We start from the raw sequence: 16,920 nt of genomic DNA, 5'->3' as shown, positions 1-16,920 counted from the left end.
CTAAATTTGATAAACAGAATTATGTGTTTGTATAAATCATTGAAGTCACACAAACATCTTACATATTCTTTAGTTAGGACCTCATAGAAGCTACTGAGCTCTGAATTTCCAGAAAGCTGCCCTTTGGTAAGAAAACAGTTGCAAACTTGTCCAGCATATGTCCTATAACAGGGGTTCTCAAACTGGGGGTCACGAGGTTATTACATGGGGGGTCGTGAGCTGTCCGCCACCACCCTCAACCCCGCTTTACCTCCAGCATTTATAATAGTGCTAAATATGAAAAAAAGTATTTTTAATTTATGGGGCGGGGAGTCACAGAGGTTTGCTGTGTGAAAGGGGTCACCAATACAAAAGTTTGAGAACCACTGTCCTATAAATGCTAATCTGAGTTGGACTGCATACAGATTCAGGGCCTCCAGTTTCTGAATGGAGTAGCACTCACAGCTGGCCACACCACAGCAGAAGCTAAAAAAAGGAGATAATATCAGAGGCACATGGCCCACATGGGACCAATGTAGTGCTTCTTGCATCCAACAGCACACTTGGAACTGAAGTATTCTGCATGAAAGCATCTCTTGAAGTGACCTCTAGAATTGCACTCTTTCTCACCAGGGGCCCATATCAGTACTTCTACATAGCTGAGCACTTTGAATCATTTTGCTGCTGTTGCTTCTAGAGGAGTCCAAGGCTCTGAAGTTCCTGCCTCTTTGCCTCTTTGAAAACAGCTTTGACTGTTTACATTCCACAAGGCAGATGCCTGAACCAAAGTGTTCAGATCCAATAGACGTGAAGACAGTTTGAATTTAGAATGATGGGGGGGGGGATGCAGTAATTAGAGTTATGACTGTAACATATTTTCAGCTACCTAGATTAAAGTTCCCTTTTTGCTATTTGTCAGTTTTGTCTTGCATATTATAAATGAGAATTATGTGAATGATGTCTTGCAAGGATAGTCTTCCAACGACAATCACATGGGATCAATTTATCCTTGTGAAAAATAAATCAAGTTGAAAATTTGCTATTTACCTCAAGCATCAGCAAATCAGAGATATAATATATCATAACACAGTCTCTAAAGGTTTTTTAAGTGAAGAGGGAAGATAAATATAACACTTTTTAATCAAAGATTAACCAAAGTAAATATAAAAGCTTCTCTGACAGATTTAATCCTTTTGCTACTCACTTTCCCCCTCCCCCACCCTTAATAACCATTTTATTCCTGTGTTTTCAATGGAGCTTGAAATAAACATGGCTCTTATGCTTCAGCATCATAGAATGGTATCAGCATAGCTCTGAACTGAGTTGTTAACCTGTATTCTCTTTTTTAGGTCTAGTCCAGTGGTCAAAGTTCTTTTTGATCTAGGTCCTACCCACACATTGTTTGTTTTTAAAATTTGGCTGGACAAACAACAAAACAGATGCATTTTACCAAGAAGACAATCCTTCAGTTATTATGAATTTTTAGGTCCAAACTCTAACCTCTTAAAGAGTGCTGATTTACTTTCCAGGGGATTTTGCTACCTAGATGAATCTCAAATAGGCAACAGTGAACGCTGAAAGTCATATTGTAACAGCTGACTATAATTGGTAAAACCGGTTGTAAATTCCAGCACCAGCTACTTTTATAGGATAATTATGAACTTTAGATTGCAAGTTCTTTAAGACAGGGCATGACTATTTTATCATATGTCCGTACCGTGCTTAGCACAATAGGATACTGATTAGAATATGTAGGTGTTACTACAATACACCATAATAAATAAATTATAATAATAGAGTACTTTCCAAAAGAATTGTGAAGTCAGAATGATCTCTAGCCACTTGACAAGCCACTAATCACATTCCTGTCCTCAACTTTTTATGCTGAACTTCAGAATATCATCTTTTTAGATTCTTAAATGACCTCTTCACAAAATGACCAAATCACACAATTTGAACAATTATGAGGAATTGAGAAGAGAGGATATCTCCCAAGTACACCCTGGTCTTTTGTAGCATTCAGCACTTGAAGACAGAGGTAAAGTCACTATTTAATAATGGTGACATTTCCTTATTCTTGATATATATTCTCTGTTATTGCTAAAGGGGCTGAATTATTATTTTTCTATTGAAAATAGAAGTCATTATATAAAAACCTAAGAGATGAATTAATAGATATTATATAAATATTTGAAAAAATACTTATTGATAACTTAGACGTTTTCTGCATTTTGCAGCTTGTTATGTGTTTAATATTTTTTCTTTCCTTTTGCCAATTTTCCAAATATCCTTATTTCTGGTTTGTTTTAATTTTGAAATGTACCTGGATAGGCTGTTTATCTCATTGGTCCTGTTCAGAGGGAAGATAAGAGGAAAAAAAACAGTAAATCCCTGAATGAGTTAAAAATGCCTACTTGGCATGCTCGATCAGTAGATTTGCTGTTATAAGGTAGCAGTGCCTCCACAGGAGGTCCACATAATGGATAAACGAAAATGGGAGAATTTTGCACCATCTGATGAATCTGGCTTATGGACAGTTGAGATACAGCCAATAGTGGTGACATTTCCCCCTCATTCCTTATTGATAAGCATCTATCAGATTAGAAAAGAGATGGTCACTACTAGTGTCATGGTTGAGGAGCAAGATGGAGGAAATGTTTTACGTCCCTGGGCAAAGATGCAGCAGATATCTGATGGGGTCAACCCAATATTTGTGAGGTGGACCCACTTCCCCCGGTGGATGAAGGCTAATGAAAGTCCTACGAGAGGTGGTTACTGACTCATCCATGGGAGCAGGATATCCTCATGGCTTTAAGTGTGATTCTATTCTGAAAAATGACCATGTACTGCAGCACCTTCTTACTCAACAGATTATTCTTGTTGTGTATTTAGTCCTATTTGCTTATTTTAGAGTCAGAAGTAAATTTTGATAGCTTTATCACATTAGCCATATAGTGAGCTGGATTCTATTCCTTCTTTTATTTAAACAGAGTTGTACAAACTGGCCTCCCCTGGCCAAGTGTCAAGAAAAGGCAATTTTCAGTTCTGATCAGGGCTCTACAGGACTCCCACCAATAGACTTTTGCCTGCTGTGCTCTTTGTGAAGGAGAGGATGCAGAGGATGGTTATTTTCACCTAAAGGGGTCTCCTACAAGGTGCTGTTCCAGTCTATCACCCCATGTTGTGCAACAAACATATGAAGTCATTGTAGGAGATCTTCAGGAGATAAAGGTATGGACCTATCGTTTGAATAGTGTCCCCAGTATTATTATTAGGCTTTTCTATGGTGCTTACCACTATGTTATCTGAATTTGTCCTCATAACATCCTGTAAAGTAGAGTAGTATCATCATCTCCATTTTACAGATGGAGATTAGTAGCACAAAGAGATTGAGTGTCTTGCCCAATGTCACAGAAGATGTTTTTGGCAGAGCTGTGAAGAACCAGAGAAATACTGGAATGAGGAAGAAAAGAGGGTGTATTTGGGGGGAAGATAAAATGACAAGAGAAGGAAGGAGAGTGAGGAAGAAAATGAAAGGGAAGGAGACAATCAGAAGAGAAGAGACCAAAAGGCTGAAAATGAAAGACAGAAGAAAAAGCGTAAAGTGATGGACAAAAGCAACAGAGACATACTAAATTACATTTTGAAAAATGTATTTAATAGAAAACTGAATGACTATGTTCAAATTAAACAAACAAATATTATGCACATACAAAAGATTGAATTCCCTCAGAAGCTCCTTTCTCCTCTATAACTGTACATAGCAAGACCAAAAATGCCGGGGTGATCTTTTATCCCTGACTCAGAAAGGAGAAATATGCTGTTTAAATTTACCAGAAATGTTGTGTGTGGGGAGATATCTTGGTGGGCGGGACAGAGGATTTTATTCACCTATTAGCAAATTACTTATCTTATGGGTTGCGCAAAAGATATTGCTTGGCCTGCTTGCCTGAACATGCTAGTCCAGCCCTGCCTGTAGGTCCACAAGCTGCCTCCATTTGCTTGAACCAGTCCTGAACTTTCCAGTCAGAAGGCAGCTTCTCAGAATGATTTTTATGTAAGAAATATAAGTTCAAGGTTTTCTATAAATCTTTTTGTAAATTAGCATCAGTGCTCATAGTAGTAAAAATTGTAATACATTCCTCAATATGGGAAGATTTTTAATGCCCCACAATCCATAAAAAGAAGAAAGATGTTTAGTCTCTTTCTCGCTGGGTAATTATATAGTCCTTATGTCTGTAATTTCTTAAGCCTTGTCTACATAAATAACTAGTTAGCAGCAAGTTGGTGTCCGAATCTACCCTGAACTAGCCTGCTGCAGATTGTGTGGATCCTGCACGTTAACAGTTCGTTAATGCACTCTGATTGGTCCTATTTCAAAGAGGACTAGACCAAAGCACATTAATGAATTGTGAATGTGCATCAGCAGGGTCCACACAGACAGTTAGTCCAAAGCAGGCTAGTGTAGGGAGATTCACACCCCAGCTTGCCACAAAATAAATTTTTATGTAGACAATCCCTAAGTGCCTGAATTTTACACCTTTCCTACAGTTTTTATTTTTTAAATGGGACCCGATGGAATTCAAAGGAATTCATAAATCAGAGAGGATGGAATGTCAATGCTCCAGGCATCCAATCCAATGCCCATTGCACACAATGGAAATCTTTCCAGAGACTTCAGTAGGAGGTGAATTGGGCTGTAAGGCTGTGAAAAGATTATATATACCTTTTCAGACTTATTTAAACGATAACATGGAATAATGATAGAAATCCTGACAGTGTAATTTATCGATACTAACTGTGTCTTTTGAAAGCTACCAATATACTTATGGATTTGCCTGATTATTTAAGTATTTGTTGTTATAAGAGCATACATAAAGAGAACACATTAACCCAGAAACTATTAAATTGCCAAGAAAGTCTTTAGTTAAGGAAAAGGATTTTTGCTTCTAGTGTATATTTAGGAGTATGATACTGTATAATTATGCCGTTTTAGTAATTTAAGACAAACTATATTGTACACTTTTTCTAAAATGTTAAATCAAATCTATAATCTAATCAAATAATTATTTGGAATAAAGAATAATTAACATGGAGGACTGAGTAGGGTGACCAGATAGCAAGTGTGAAAAATCGGGACGGGGGTGGGGGATAATAGGAGGCTATTTAAGAAAAAGACCCAAAAATCGGGACTGTCCCTATAAAATCGGGACATCTGGTCATCCTAGGAATGAGGACAATTTTTTTCCAGGAAACTTGGGCTGTTTAATAAACAAAATTTACCTTTTCAATTTGGTCCTGTGCTGCAATAATCTCATAGCCATCCTGCCCTGAGCAATTCTTAAACACCAAAATCCTGAGTGAGGACTTCTCAATAAGCTTCTTCATGTGGTTGGAAAGGACAGGCTTGGTTTTCCTTCTCTTGGCACCAGTAGAAAGAACCAGACCATTCATCGTCCAAGTTACTTTCTTCATTAATGACAGATGGTCTGGAAGAAAAGAGAAAAAAAAAGTAAAGTAAATATTTGGCTTCAAAATTAAAAATGGATACATCATGCTCCCCTTTCCCTATTATATTAATAATACACACTGGCCTGTCTCCATGTAGATGCTGGTATTTTCTGAAATACTACCACACGCTTCCCACTAACCATGACATAAGCTATAGCAAGCTGTCTCCACTGATAGCCTGCATAAATCATCATTCCTGAAGGGAACAGATGTTCAGGGTATGAAAGAGTAATACCACAATTTAGTCATAATTAAAATTCACTCTTAGCATGCTTCTATCACCGATCAGAGAGGAGTATTTAGCTTTTCACCTACAAAAAAACTGCTTCCCATCTCTTCTGCTTCAGGAAAATTAAGCCTGTTCCTTAACTTGTACAATGTTTGAGTTCCACATCTGACATTGAATCCCACAAAGGATGCTATTTTTCCTCCTTAACAGTTGATTTCCTTGAATGGTTAAAAGGATGACCTCTACCTAGTGCCACAGCACAGAATATATTTGCAACTACATGTAAAAGCTTGAACCCTTACTGGAGTTGCCATACAGGAAAGTAAATTGTAGAAAATATGTTGCTACAGATTAAAACCAGGCCAGTAAACACACTATTTTTGTCAGTAATAGTTTAGTCTCATCTACACATTTTCAAAAATAGAGTTCAGGGACTAAGTCATTTAACTCCCATTGATGTTAATGAGAGCTGCGTTACTAAATCACCACATATCACTTTGAAAATGTAAGGATCACATTGCCATTATTAGTGCTGGATAACATGTTAAGTGAATGCCACTGTTCTTTCTTTCTTTGGAGAGTGGGTTTCAATTCACAAATCTTTAACATCATGCGCATTAGAGTTATTCCATTATGGAATATATAGAGCATGTCAACATGTTTGTTTTCATTAAAATTACAATAATAAATTGGCAGTGCTTCTTGCTGCAATCTGCATTCGTTCTAGAAGGACACTCTCCCTTTTTTCCCTCAGGACATAGCTATTTACAGTGCAGCTGGAAAGATCCTCATTTATTCAGGGGCTCCATTTCCCAAATAAATATCCTCAGTGGGTACCTGTCTGTAGAAACTCAACTGCTCCAATTCTGTAGTATGGGCCAGATCGTCAGCCAGTTTATATGGGGTTGACGCTGTTGACTTCAGTAGAGCTACACTGATTTACAGCCACTGAGGATCAGATTTTATAAAACCATCTAATCTAATGGTGGTCAGTGGGTGGCATTTTGGAATGTTTGTTCTCAGCCTAGAAGTGAATTTCATTTTTTAAAGTCTTTGCACTTCTGAGCAGTTTCTATTTTCTGCCTCACATTAATATCCTCCCTCCCCTTAGGAGGTTTTTTACATTTCTGGCAGAACTCATGAATTTCCTGTTTTTCCCAGTTTTAAAACAGCCATCCTTAAGGCACACACAGCAACTTGGGCCTTTTGTTGTCACTGTGAAAATCCATCCAGATTTGGCCAAGTTATGAGCACATGCACATGCTCTGAACTTGTTAGAGGCTTACTGCTATATCTCCCAACACTCCATCTGCTGTGAGTAGGCCCTAGTCCCACAGCACTAGCCCCTTCATGGCAAACGCACTGAGCATGCTCCAGCCCCAAGGAGCTTTATAAATGCCAATTACACTCAGACTTTTCCAGGGTGGACATAGAGCAAGAATTCCAGATAGGACATAGATGAATCATCAACAGTGGCTCCCATCTCTTCAGCCGAGGGGAAGGTGTGCTGGGTTGGAGGCAGGAGGAGACCTTCCCCTGAAATTCTGTGCACTTCAAAGCCCTTATTATTGAGCAAGACCTCATACTCCTACCTTAGGAGGCCGTCAAGTATCACCCCTCCCTGAAAATGGCAGCCACTTCCCAACCACCCCCTCGTGGTCTGAGGTCATTCTGCAGCCACAGCCTCACTTTTCCTCATCTTCAACTCAGGGCCCCTTAAATCAAACTACTTACAAACTCTTTCTGGTTCAGCCAGGCCCTTCCTTGGGGTTTGATCTATTAAAATAACAAAATTATTCCTACATAAAGTTCTCCAATTTCCACCAATTGCATACTCCCACTGAGGATCTCTCATTCTTCCCCCACCTTGAGCTTGTTCCCTGAAGACTCAGGGCTCCCTGCTGGCACCTATTCACTTCCAGCAAATTTTTGTAACCTCTCGTTCACTGAGGAGTCCCTTTTCTCTGCAGCTTCCTTCTCCTCCACACCCAGCTTGCTCTACTCATTAAACCCCTTAGGTGTTTAACTATTTAAACCTCATCCCAGATGTGGCAGGCAGGGCTAATTGTACATAGTTGGCCAGCTCCAGGCCTCTGGCCCTTAAAGGGGTAGGCCACCCCACATCCCATTTTACAAATGGAGTACGTGAGTACACAGTCTTCCAGAAAAAACAGTAACCATGGTTCTGTGATATGTGTGACATGGATTCCGCTTCTGGTGCACATGAGCCCCGTGCATGAAAGGTCAGGTTCTTTTGGCTAGCAGTGTCCATTAGTGGCACACCCTGGATGCCCTTATGTTCCCTCCACCTGAGGGCAAAAAGGATGGAGCAAGCCCAACTGTCCTTCAGTTCCTTCAGCAATACAGAATTCAGATGGAACAGAACTCTGTAGGACAGCATGCAACTAGCTGATGAGGTGTATCATCGACTTAAATGTCTCCTGTGATATATAAGCTGTTGCTGATGTGGAATCTAACAGAGCCACTGTGAGTGCTATTCTCTGAGTCAGTAACAGTGCTTAACTTTTCTTTGTTGATCTTGAGACTTAGTGTGGTAAAAAGATGTTGGATTAGGTGAATGATACCATTCACCTGCTACAGTGATCTTTCTCAAATGAGTCAATTGCCGAGGTATGGATATACCTAGATCCCTTGTCTCCCTAGGTGAACTCAGAGCTGCCATGACTACCAAGCACTTGGTGAGTACCCTTGTTGCTGCTGAAAGACCAAAGGATAGAACTCTGTATTGGGACTGGGATACTCCCTCTTGGAATCTGAGGTATTGCCTGTGTGCCAGCTGTATCAGTATGTAAAATTATATGTCTTGCAGACTGAGATCTGCGAACCAGTCTTTTGGAATTTACCAAAGGGATTATGGAGGCCAGTTTTACCATCCTGAATTTGAAATAGTGGATGAATCTGTTGAATCTCTTCCTTCTACAGAATTAGAAAATAATGTGAGTAAAAACTCCTTCCTCTGAACTTCCGGGGCACTCCTTCCACTGCTCACAGATTTAGAAGGGAATCCACTTCTTGCTTTAACTGTATCTTGTATGAAGGATATCTGGAGAAGGGAAGGGAAAGGCAATAGGAAAGGACTGAAATTGAATGGAATACCCCACGTTAATAATCGCTAAAACCTAGCAGCTTGAGGTCATTTGATTCCAGGCATCTCAAAAATGCCAATGGGGCTGGAGGGGAGGGTATAGGTCTTCCAAAGATTATTTGGCTCTCAACAATGGCATCAAACTTGCTGCCAGGTGAGGGACGCAGGGTATGCTGTACTGAAGGAAGAGGCAAATGGCCTTCTGCATTGGAATTTCTGCTTCTTTCTTAGCAGCTCTAATAATCTTTGTGGGTTATAACAATACATGAAAGTCTTTTGTCTCAAGTGAGTTTTCTTCTAGGCCTATTTTCTCCTAGGGTCTAGCAGGTAGACTCCCAAGAAATGGAGACCAGCTCTCAAATCTTTCAGAGAGTGCAGAGCTTCATCAGTTTCTTCACTAAAACATGTCACAACCTTCAACTGGAAGGTCCTCAATTGTTGTCTCCTTCAGTATTTCTGAAGATTTTAGCCAAGTGATGAAGGTGCCCACTGAGCATGCTGCAATATTGGAGGCACCTTTAACACAGCCTATAGCAAAATATCAGCTACCAAATGTCCCTCAGGTTCAACGGACTTTAGTTCCTCCTTATGTTCTTGAGGGAGTTTCACAATAAACTATGATACCTTGTTCCAATGAAGGTAATTATATTTTGACAGGAACACCTGGTAATTTGCAATATGCCTCTCCAAATGTGACGATGAGTAATTTTTCCTTCCAAATAAACCTAATACTTTTTGGATCCTTGTCTCTTGGAGTCATTTTAGGGGGTTTCCACTATCTCGACATTTCATGCACTCCCATTGCTATTAGAGAACCAAGAACTAGTTGGGTGTAAAAATATTCAAACACACTTGAAGGGACGTGATAATACCTTTCTGCCTTTTTTACGGGTAAGTGCCACAGATGCTAGAGTATGCCATAAATATTTTGCCAGTTCCAATAGACCCTTGTTAATTGGCATGTAAAGCCTTCCATGCATGTAAGAGTGAAAAATGTCCAGTAGCTTGTGTGATTTTTCCTGTACTACCTCCACAGAGATTTCTGAAGTGTCTGCCATGCTACACAAAAGTTTCTGAAATGTTTTTAAATTGTCTGGCTGAGTGGAAGTGGAGGTAACTACTGCCTTATCTAATGATGAAGAGGAGATCACAGCTGGAATCAAATTCTCTTCCTATCCCACAATCTGTAGCCCAAGCTGTGTAGTCTGTAGCAAAAGGTACAGAAGAAAAGGTATCAACACACTGTCAGGTGATCTGAGCCTACCAGATAAACTCCTTTTTTCCCCAAGGTCAGGGGTCTGAGGCCACAAATTTTCGGAGTATGTCTTTCCATAGGCGCCGACTCCGTGGGTGCTCCGGGGCAGGAGCACCCCCAGGGAAAAAATGGTGGGTGCTGAGCACCCACTGGCAGCCCCCCTGTCAGAACCTCTCCCTCCCCCAGCACCTCCTGCCCGCCGGCGGGCCCCATGCAGACGCACCTCCTCCTCCCTCACCACGCCTCCCGCCCGCTGCGAACAGCTGTTTTGCAGCGTACAGGAGGCTGGGAGGGAGCGGGGAGGAGCGAGGATGTGTCATGCTCAGGGGAGGGGCGGAACTGGGCGGGAAGAGGCGGGGTGAGGGTGGAACAGGGGCAGGAAGAGGTGGGGTGGGGCCTTGAGGAAGGGGTGGAGTGGGGGCGGGGCCTGGGGCAGAGCCAGGGGTCGCGCACCCCCCGGCACTTTTGAAAGTCAACGCCTATGTGTCTTTCAATGTTTTATTGAAGCGGTCCACAAGCCTGTCAGTTTGAGGGTGACAGATGGACATCTTTAAGCCCTTGATTATTAAGAAGTCACATAATTCCCCCCTTAATTTTTATGTAAAGTTGGCTAGCTGGTCAGACAGTATCTCTTTTGGTATCCTTACCCATGTAAAGATTTTCATCAGTTCAGTGGCAATGTTAGCACAGTGGTTGAATAAAGGGGGATGGCCTCTGGGTATCACATGGTGTAATCCATTATCACCAGGATGTCTGGTACCCGGCTGCACACTTTTCCAAGGGTCCAACCAGGTCCAACCATGGAAGGGTATTCTGACCATCAGGGTGGGGGGGACTAACAGAGCCTTTGGGGTCCTTTTGGTTCCAGTCCATTGGCATTTGGGGCATGATGTGCAGTAGTCCTTGACCTGCTGTGTACCCCCAGACAGTAAAATTTGAGGATTACCCTTTTGAGGGTCTTCTCTCGCCCTAAGTGTCCTCCAGAAGGTACCACATGTGTTAGCTGTAAGACTCTCTGGCAGAATTTGTTTAGGACTAAAAGTTGTACTTGTGCTTTCCTGGTTTGGGAATCTTTTTGCCACCCAGTATAGCTTCTCTTCCCTGAGTTCAAAGCGAGGCCATTGCCTCATCAATTGCAGGTCTACCACTCTCCATTTATATTGATGAGTTATTCATATGCCCTGCTCAGTGTCAGGTCATCTCTTTGTTTGCTTATAAAATCTACATCTGCCATTAGTATGTCCAAATCAGGAGAAGGTAAGGTGTTCTGTTTCCGACTGTTATGCGGGGAGCCACAGTTCCTGTTGGGAGGTCTCTTCTTCAGGATCCTCTGTCTCTCTGACCCCTGCTAGCTTTCTGTATTTTTGTAGTTCAAGGGCTCCTCCTTGAGGGCCATTCCTTCCACTCCATGATTTTATGATCTTTCAAAAAAATTCCCAATCCCAATTCAAAATCACCAGGTAGGCCCACGGGGGGCCACACCTGTTCGTACTTTTTCTGTGCGGCTTCCTATAGTGAACTGTACCTCCCTCGTGGGATAAGGATGTACATCACTACGCATGCACTGGACGCAGATGGTTTCCCTTGGGTTATCGCCAAGTCCTGCTAATTGTTCTCAGATCAGCTTTTGGCTGCACCTGAGTCTATTAGGGCTGGCAATTCTACCCCATTCATCCACAGAAGGACTAATATCTTGGCCAGGCCTCTTTTTCTAGCCCTGGTGTCGACCACCCATGCCTGCCCGTACGAGAAATCCATGAAGGGGCAGTCACAGCACAAATGACCTTGTTGCTTGTATGAAAAGCAAGTCCAAATTGAGAGGTTTTTTCCATCCCTTGACTGTTCTGGGGGAGGTGTGGTGCTCATGGTGGGTCTTTGGGACCAGTCTCTCCTCCAACCCTTTCCTCCCCTTAGAACCAGACTTCCAGAGCTTTGTCATAGCTGTGGGCCATCCGGTAGGCCGAACCTGGCATTCAGTGGCCCGGTGGTCATCTCCCTTAATGGCCCCCTGGGATGAGCATCTTTGGTCTTGGGTGTCCTCATTTTTGGGGTTGCAGTCACTAAGTAATTTTCTGCTGGCCTGGTTGCCTCAGCCAACATCTGAGACTGATGTTGCAATACCCACTCTTGCCCTCCAGCTGGGAGCCCCTGCATAAACTGTTCCAGCTGCACTTCTTTGGCCACCTGTTTCCCTGTCTGTTTGTTGGGCTGGAGACACAGCCAGCAGTGTTCTTAAGACTCTGGCCATTGCTCATGGTTGGGCTCCCTGAGGAAATACTTCCCAGTGGAAGTGCTATCAATGGGTTTCCAACATGATACTGAAGGTTTCTAAGATGGCTGCCTTGAGTTTAGCATAGTCCTGGGCTTCTGTGGTGTCAAGGTTCCAGTATGCAGCTTAAACTTGTTTGGTAAAATACGGTGCTAGCAAAACAGCCCAGTGTTCAGCTGGCAATCAAGCTGCTGTGGCGACCTGGAAAGGTTTGGGTTCATCCCTTGGCCCTACTTTCATGAGTCTTACTGGGAGGTTTGTAATCATTGGGGGCTTGGGGCCACCATGTTTGTGCATGTTCCTTGGGGTTGTAAAATGGCTGCCACATACTGAACCAGGTGTTATTGCTGTTCCTGCTGTTGCGCTGCCAACTCCCAGGTGAGCTGTTGTTGCTGCTGCAGTTGTTAGGCAGGCATTTGTTGAATATCTGCTTCTGCAGCTGCAGTTGTTGGGCCACCTGTTTTTATTGGCTGTCCATCAGCCACTTCAACAATTTGTCAAGGTCAATTTTTTCTCTTTTTTTTTTTCTTTTTTCTTCTCAAGGTCTTACAGTAGACCCAAGGAATATTACCATGTTCTCTAAGTTGTGATGGTTGGCACTTGATGGAAGCACCACCTAATGGTTAGACGGTCAGTTCCTCAGTGCAGAGTGATGTTGGTAGGGGAGTTTGGGTCCTCCCACTCCACCGGGCTGCAGCCCAAGGCCCTGTGAGGGTTACCAAAGACCAGGCACCCAATAACACCTTTCAGCTGCCCTCCCTGGCCCACTTCCTACCCCCCACTCTATAGACCAACCTTTGAAGACTGTAGCAGAAGATACAGGAGAAAAGGTATCAACTGCACATTCAGTGGATGAAGTTTGGTGTCTTCAAAGAGCAAGCCCAGGAGCTTGGTGTTGAGCTGCAGCTCTCCAAGATAAAAAAATTAAGATGGGCCTCTCTCATTTCTTTGTCATCTTGGAGAAGGAGCAACAAATTGAGCCTCTAGCAGGGATTTGCCCCTTCTCCAAGACAAAAAAGGCACCTTGAGTGCCCATCATTAAGCAGAATAGCTACATCACAGGAAGGGCAAGTTTTGAATTGTGATGACTTTCTTTCCACCATAGAGGCTAAATCCTGGTACTGAGGAATAGTCCCTAACACTATTATAAAAATAATGAATAGATCTGAAGTGTGAAAGGACTTGATAATGTTGCTCCAACTGTATTGATACAGTGTACTCTTTTGTGCCTCCTCTACTGTTTCTCTCTCTTGGTTTTCTTATTTCACTTATTTTTGTGGAATTAAGTAAGCCGCTTACACCTACAATAATTCTAAAAAAATTCTAGTCTGAAAAATAACTTTTTAAAAACTACTAAAAAGAGGATTTTTTTTACTATACTCATTTACATTTATGAAAATTATTAGAATTTTTTTCAAAGCTACAATATTTAGCTGAGAAATACATTGAAAATATATTTGTTATTATGACTCTGCAAAGTAGTTATGGCTTCTGATATTAAATATGAAACAGCAAATCAAGTCTTTGCAGCTTGAGAAAAGATGGTTACTTACCTTCTGTAACTGTTGTTCTTCGAGATGTGTTGTTCACGTCCATTCCACATTAGGTGTGTACGCGCGCCGCGTGCACAAACGTCGGAAACTTTTCCCTCAGCGGCTCCCGTTGGGCCCGCAGGGTCTCCTTTCCCGCCAGAGCGGCGCCCCGCCCTAGCGTATATATATCCCTGCCAGCCCGACCCTCCCTCAGTTCCTTCTTGCCAGTGACTCCGACAGAGGGGAAGGAGGGTGGGAAGTGGAATGGACGTGAACAACACATCTTGAAGAACAACAGTTACAGAAGGTAAGTAACCGTCTTTTCTTCTTCGAGTGCTTGTTCACGTCCATTCCACATTAGGTGACTCACAAGCTTACCATTGGAGGAGGGTAGGAGTCAAGGAATAACTGATTGAAGCACCGCTCTGCCGACCATCGCGTCATCTCTGGTCTGATGATGGACCGCGTAGTGGGCTGTGAAGGTATGCACCGACGACCAGGTGGCTGCCTTGCAGATCTCCTGGAGCGGGACCTGTGCCAAGAAGGCCGCCGAGGACGCTTGGGCCCTAGTGGAGTGAGCCCTGATCTGAGGTGCAGACAAGTTGGCGAGCTCATAGCACGTACGTATGCAACGCACGATCCATGCCGACAGGCGTTGCGTCGAAATAGGCTGGCCCCTCATTCGTTCCGCAACGGCCACAAACAGCTGAGTCGATTTACGGAAAGGCCTGGTACGGTCCAGATAAAAAGCCAAGGCCCGCCGAACATCCAGGGTATGTAGGCTGCGATGGCTTGGGTCCGTATGGGGCTTGGGAAAGAACACTGGTAAACAAATGTCCTGCCCCATGTGAAAATTCGTGACCACCTTCGGGAGGAATTTAGGGTGAGGTCGAAGCTGCACCTTGTCTTTATAAAAGACGGTATAAGGAGGCTCCGAGGTGAGGGCCCTCAATTCCGATACCCTCCTGGCCGAGGTGATGGCCACGAGAAACGCGACCTTCCATGAAAGGTGCGTGAGGGAGCAAGAGGCCAGGGGTTCAAAAGGCGGCCCCATGAGCTTAGTGAGGACCAGATTGAGGTTCCACGGGGGTATAGGAGGGCGCGAGTAGGGGAACACCCTCTCCAGCCCCTTGAGGAATCGGACTACGGTGGGATTGGAGAACACGGATCTCCCCGATTCCCCAGGGTGGAACGCCGATATGGCGGCCAGATGCACCCTAATAGAAGCGGGGGCAAGGCCTTGACGCTTGAGGTGCAGCAAGTAGTCCAGAATCAGTGGTATCGAGGCCTGCAAGGGCTGGAAGTGCTGAGGCTCACACCACAGGGAGAAGCGCTTCCACTTGGCAAGGTAGGTTGCCCTTGTGGAGGGTTTCCTACTACCAAGGAGGATTTGCTGGACCTCCCGAGAGCACCTGTGCTCCACGTCACTTAGCCAGAGAGAAGCCATGTCGTGAGATGCAGCGATGGCAGGTTCGGGTGGAGTAGGCGACCCCGGTCTTGGGTGATGAGGTCGTGATGGAGGGGGAGGGCTATCGGAGTGGTCACGGACAGTTCCAACAGAGTTGTGAACCAGTGTTGGCGTGGCCATGCCGGGGCGATGAGAATGACTGTCGCCTTGTCCCTGCGGGTTTTCAGGAGGACCCTGTGGATGAGTGGAAATGGGGGGAAGGCATACCTCAGGCTCCCGCCCCACGGGATTGCAAAGGTGTCCGCCATTGAGCCCGGACTGCGGTTCTGGAATGAGCAAAACTGCGGGCACTGGCTGTTGTCCCTGGTGGCAAACAGATCCACCCGGGGAAACCCCCACCTCAGGAAGATTGAACGGAGGATGTCCTGCCTCAGCCTCCACTCGTGCATGAGATAGGACCGGCTGAGGCGGTCCGCCAGCCCGTTTTGGACCCCAGGGAGATATGCATCCCGAAGGTGCACTGAATGGGCTATGCAGAAGTCCCAGAGGAGGAGTGCCTCGTGACAGAGGGGAGAGGACCGGGACCCGCCCTGCTTGTTTATGTAAAACATAGCGGTAGTGTTGTCCGTCAGAACCGACACGCTGTGTCCTCTTATGGTAGCGTGGAAGGTCTGGCAGGCGAGGCGAACCGCCCTCAGCTCCTTCAGGTTGATGTGAAGCAACTGTTCGTCCCTGGACCACAAGCCCTGAGTGCGCAGGTCCCCTAGGTGCGCCCCCCAACCCAGGTCCGACGCGTCTGTCACTAGCGTCAGAACTGGTTGTGGGGCGGCGAACGGGACCCCCGCACAAACCTGCTGTTGATCGAGCCACCAACAGAGGGCGCTCGATACTCGAGCCGGGATCGTGACGACCATGTCCAATGGGTCTTTGTTGGGGCGATACACCTGGGCCAACCACAGCTGCAGAGGCCGGAGTCTGAGGCGGGTGAGCCCGACTACATGTGTGCATGCCGCCATGTGCCCCAAGAGTTGTAAGCAACATCTGGCCGTGGTCATGGGGAATCGCTGAATGGAGGTCACGGCCTCCTGGATAGCCAGGAATCGTGATACGGGGAGACTCGCCCGTGCCGCCACCGAGTCCAGGACTGCCCCTATGAAGGCCAGCCTCTGTGTGGGGACTAGTGAAGACTTGGGCACATTGACCACCAGGCCGAGTTTTCCGAATACTTGTAGTGCCAATGTCACGTGGGTACGAACCTCCGCCTCCGACCGGCCCACCAGGAGCCAATCGTCCAGGTACGGGTAGACGCGCATCCGCCTTTTTCGAAGAAAGGCTGCTACCACGGACATGCACTTCATGAAGACACGTGGGGCTGTTGCCAGACCGAAGGGCAAGACCGTAAACTGGAAATGACGCTGCTGGATAGTGAAGCGCAGGAACCGCCGGTGGGCCGGGCGAATGGCGATGTGAAAGTAGGCATCTTTCATATCGAGGGCAGCGTACCAATCCCCCGGATCCAGGGAAGGAATGATGGTACCAAGGGAGACCATACGGAAACATGGTTTTTGCAAGTACTTGTTTAGCTCGCGAAGGTCCAGGATAGGACGGAGGCCCCCTTTCGCTTTGGGAAT

The 16,920-nt window shown here is 44.8% G+C and overlaps 1 protein-coding gene across 1 annotated transcript in view; it reads right to left on the bottom strand.

The window, feature by feature from the left end:
• The window catches only part of DCDC1 (doublecortin domain containing 1), a 392,627-nt gene that overhangs the window by 347,463 nt on the left and 28,244 nt on the right, over positions 1–16,920 (bottom strand). The window contains exon 5 of the mRNA XM_029911543.1: positions 5,263–5,468. Within this exon, the coding sequence (XP_029767403.1) occupies positions 5,263–5,468 (206 nt within the window). The remainder of the gene's footprint in view (positions 1–5,262; positions 5,469–16,920) is intronic.

Source organism: Terrapene carolina, unplaced genomic scaffold, assembly GCF_002925995.2.
Source record: "Terrapene carolina triunguis isolate 2854851 unplaced genomic scaffold, T_m_triunguis-2.0 Scaffold96, whole genome shotgun sequence".
NCBI classification, from domain to species: Eukaryota; Metazoa; Chordata; order Testudines; family Emydidae; genus Terrapene; species Terrapene triunguis.
This window is presented reverse-complemented; position numbering and strand designations above follow the sequence as displayed.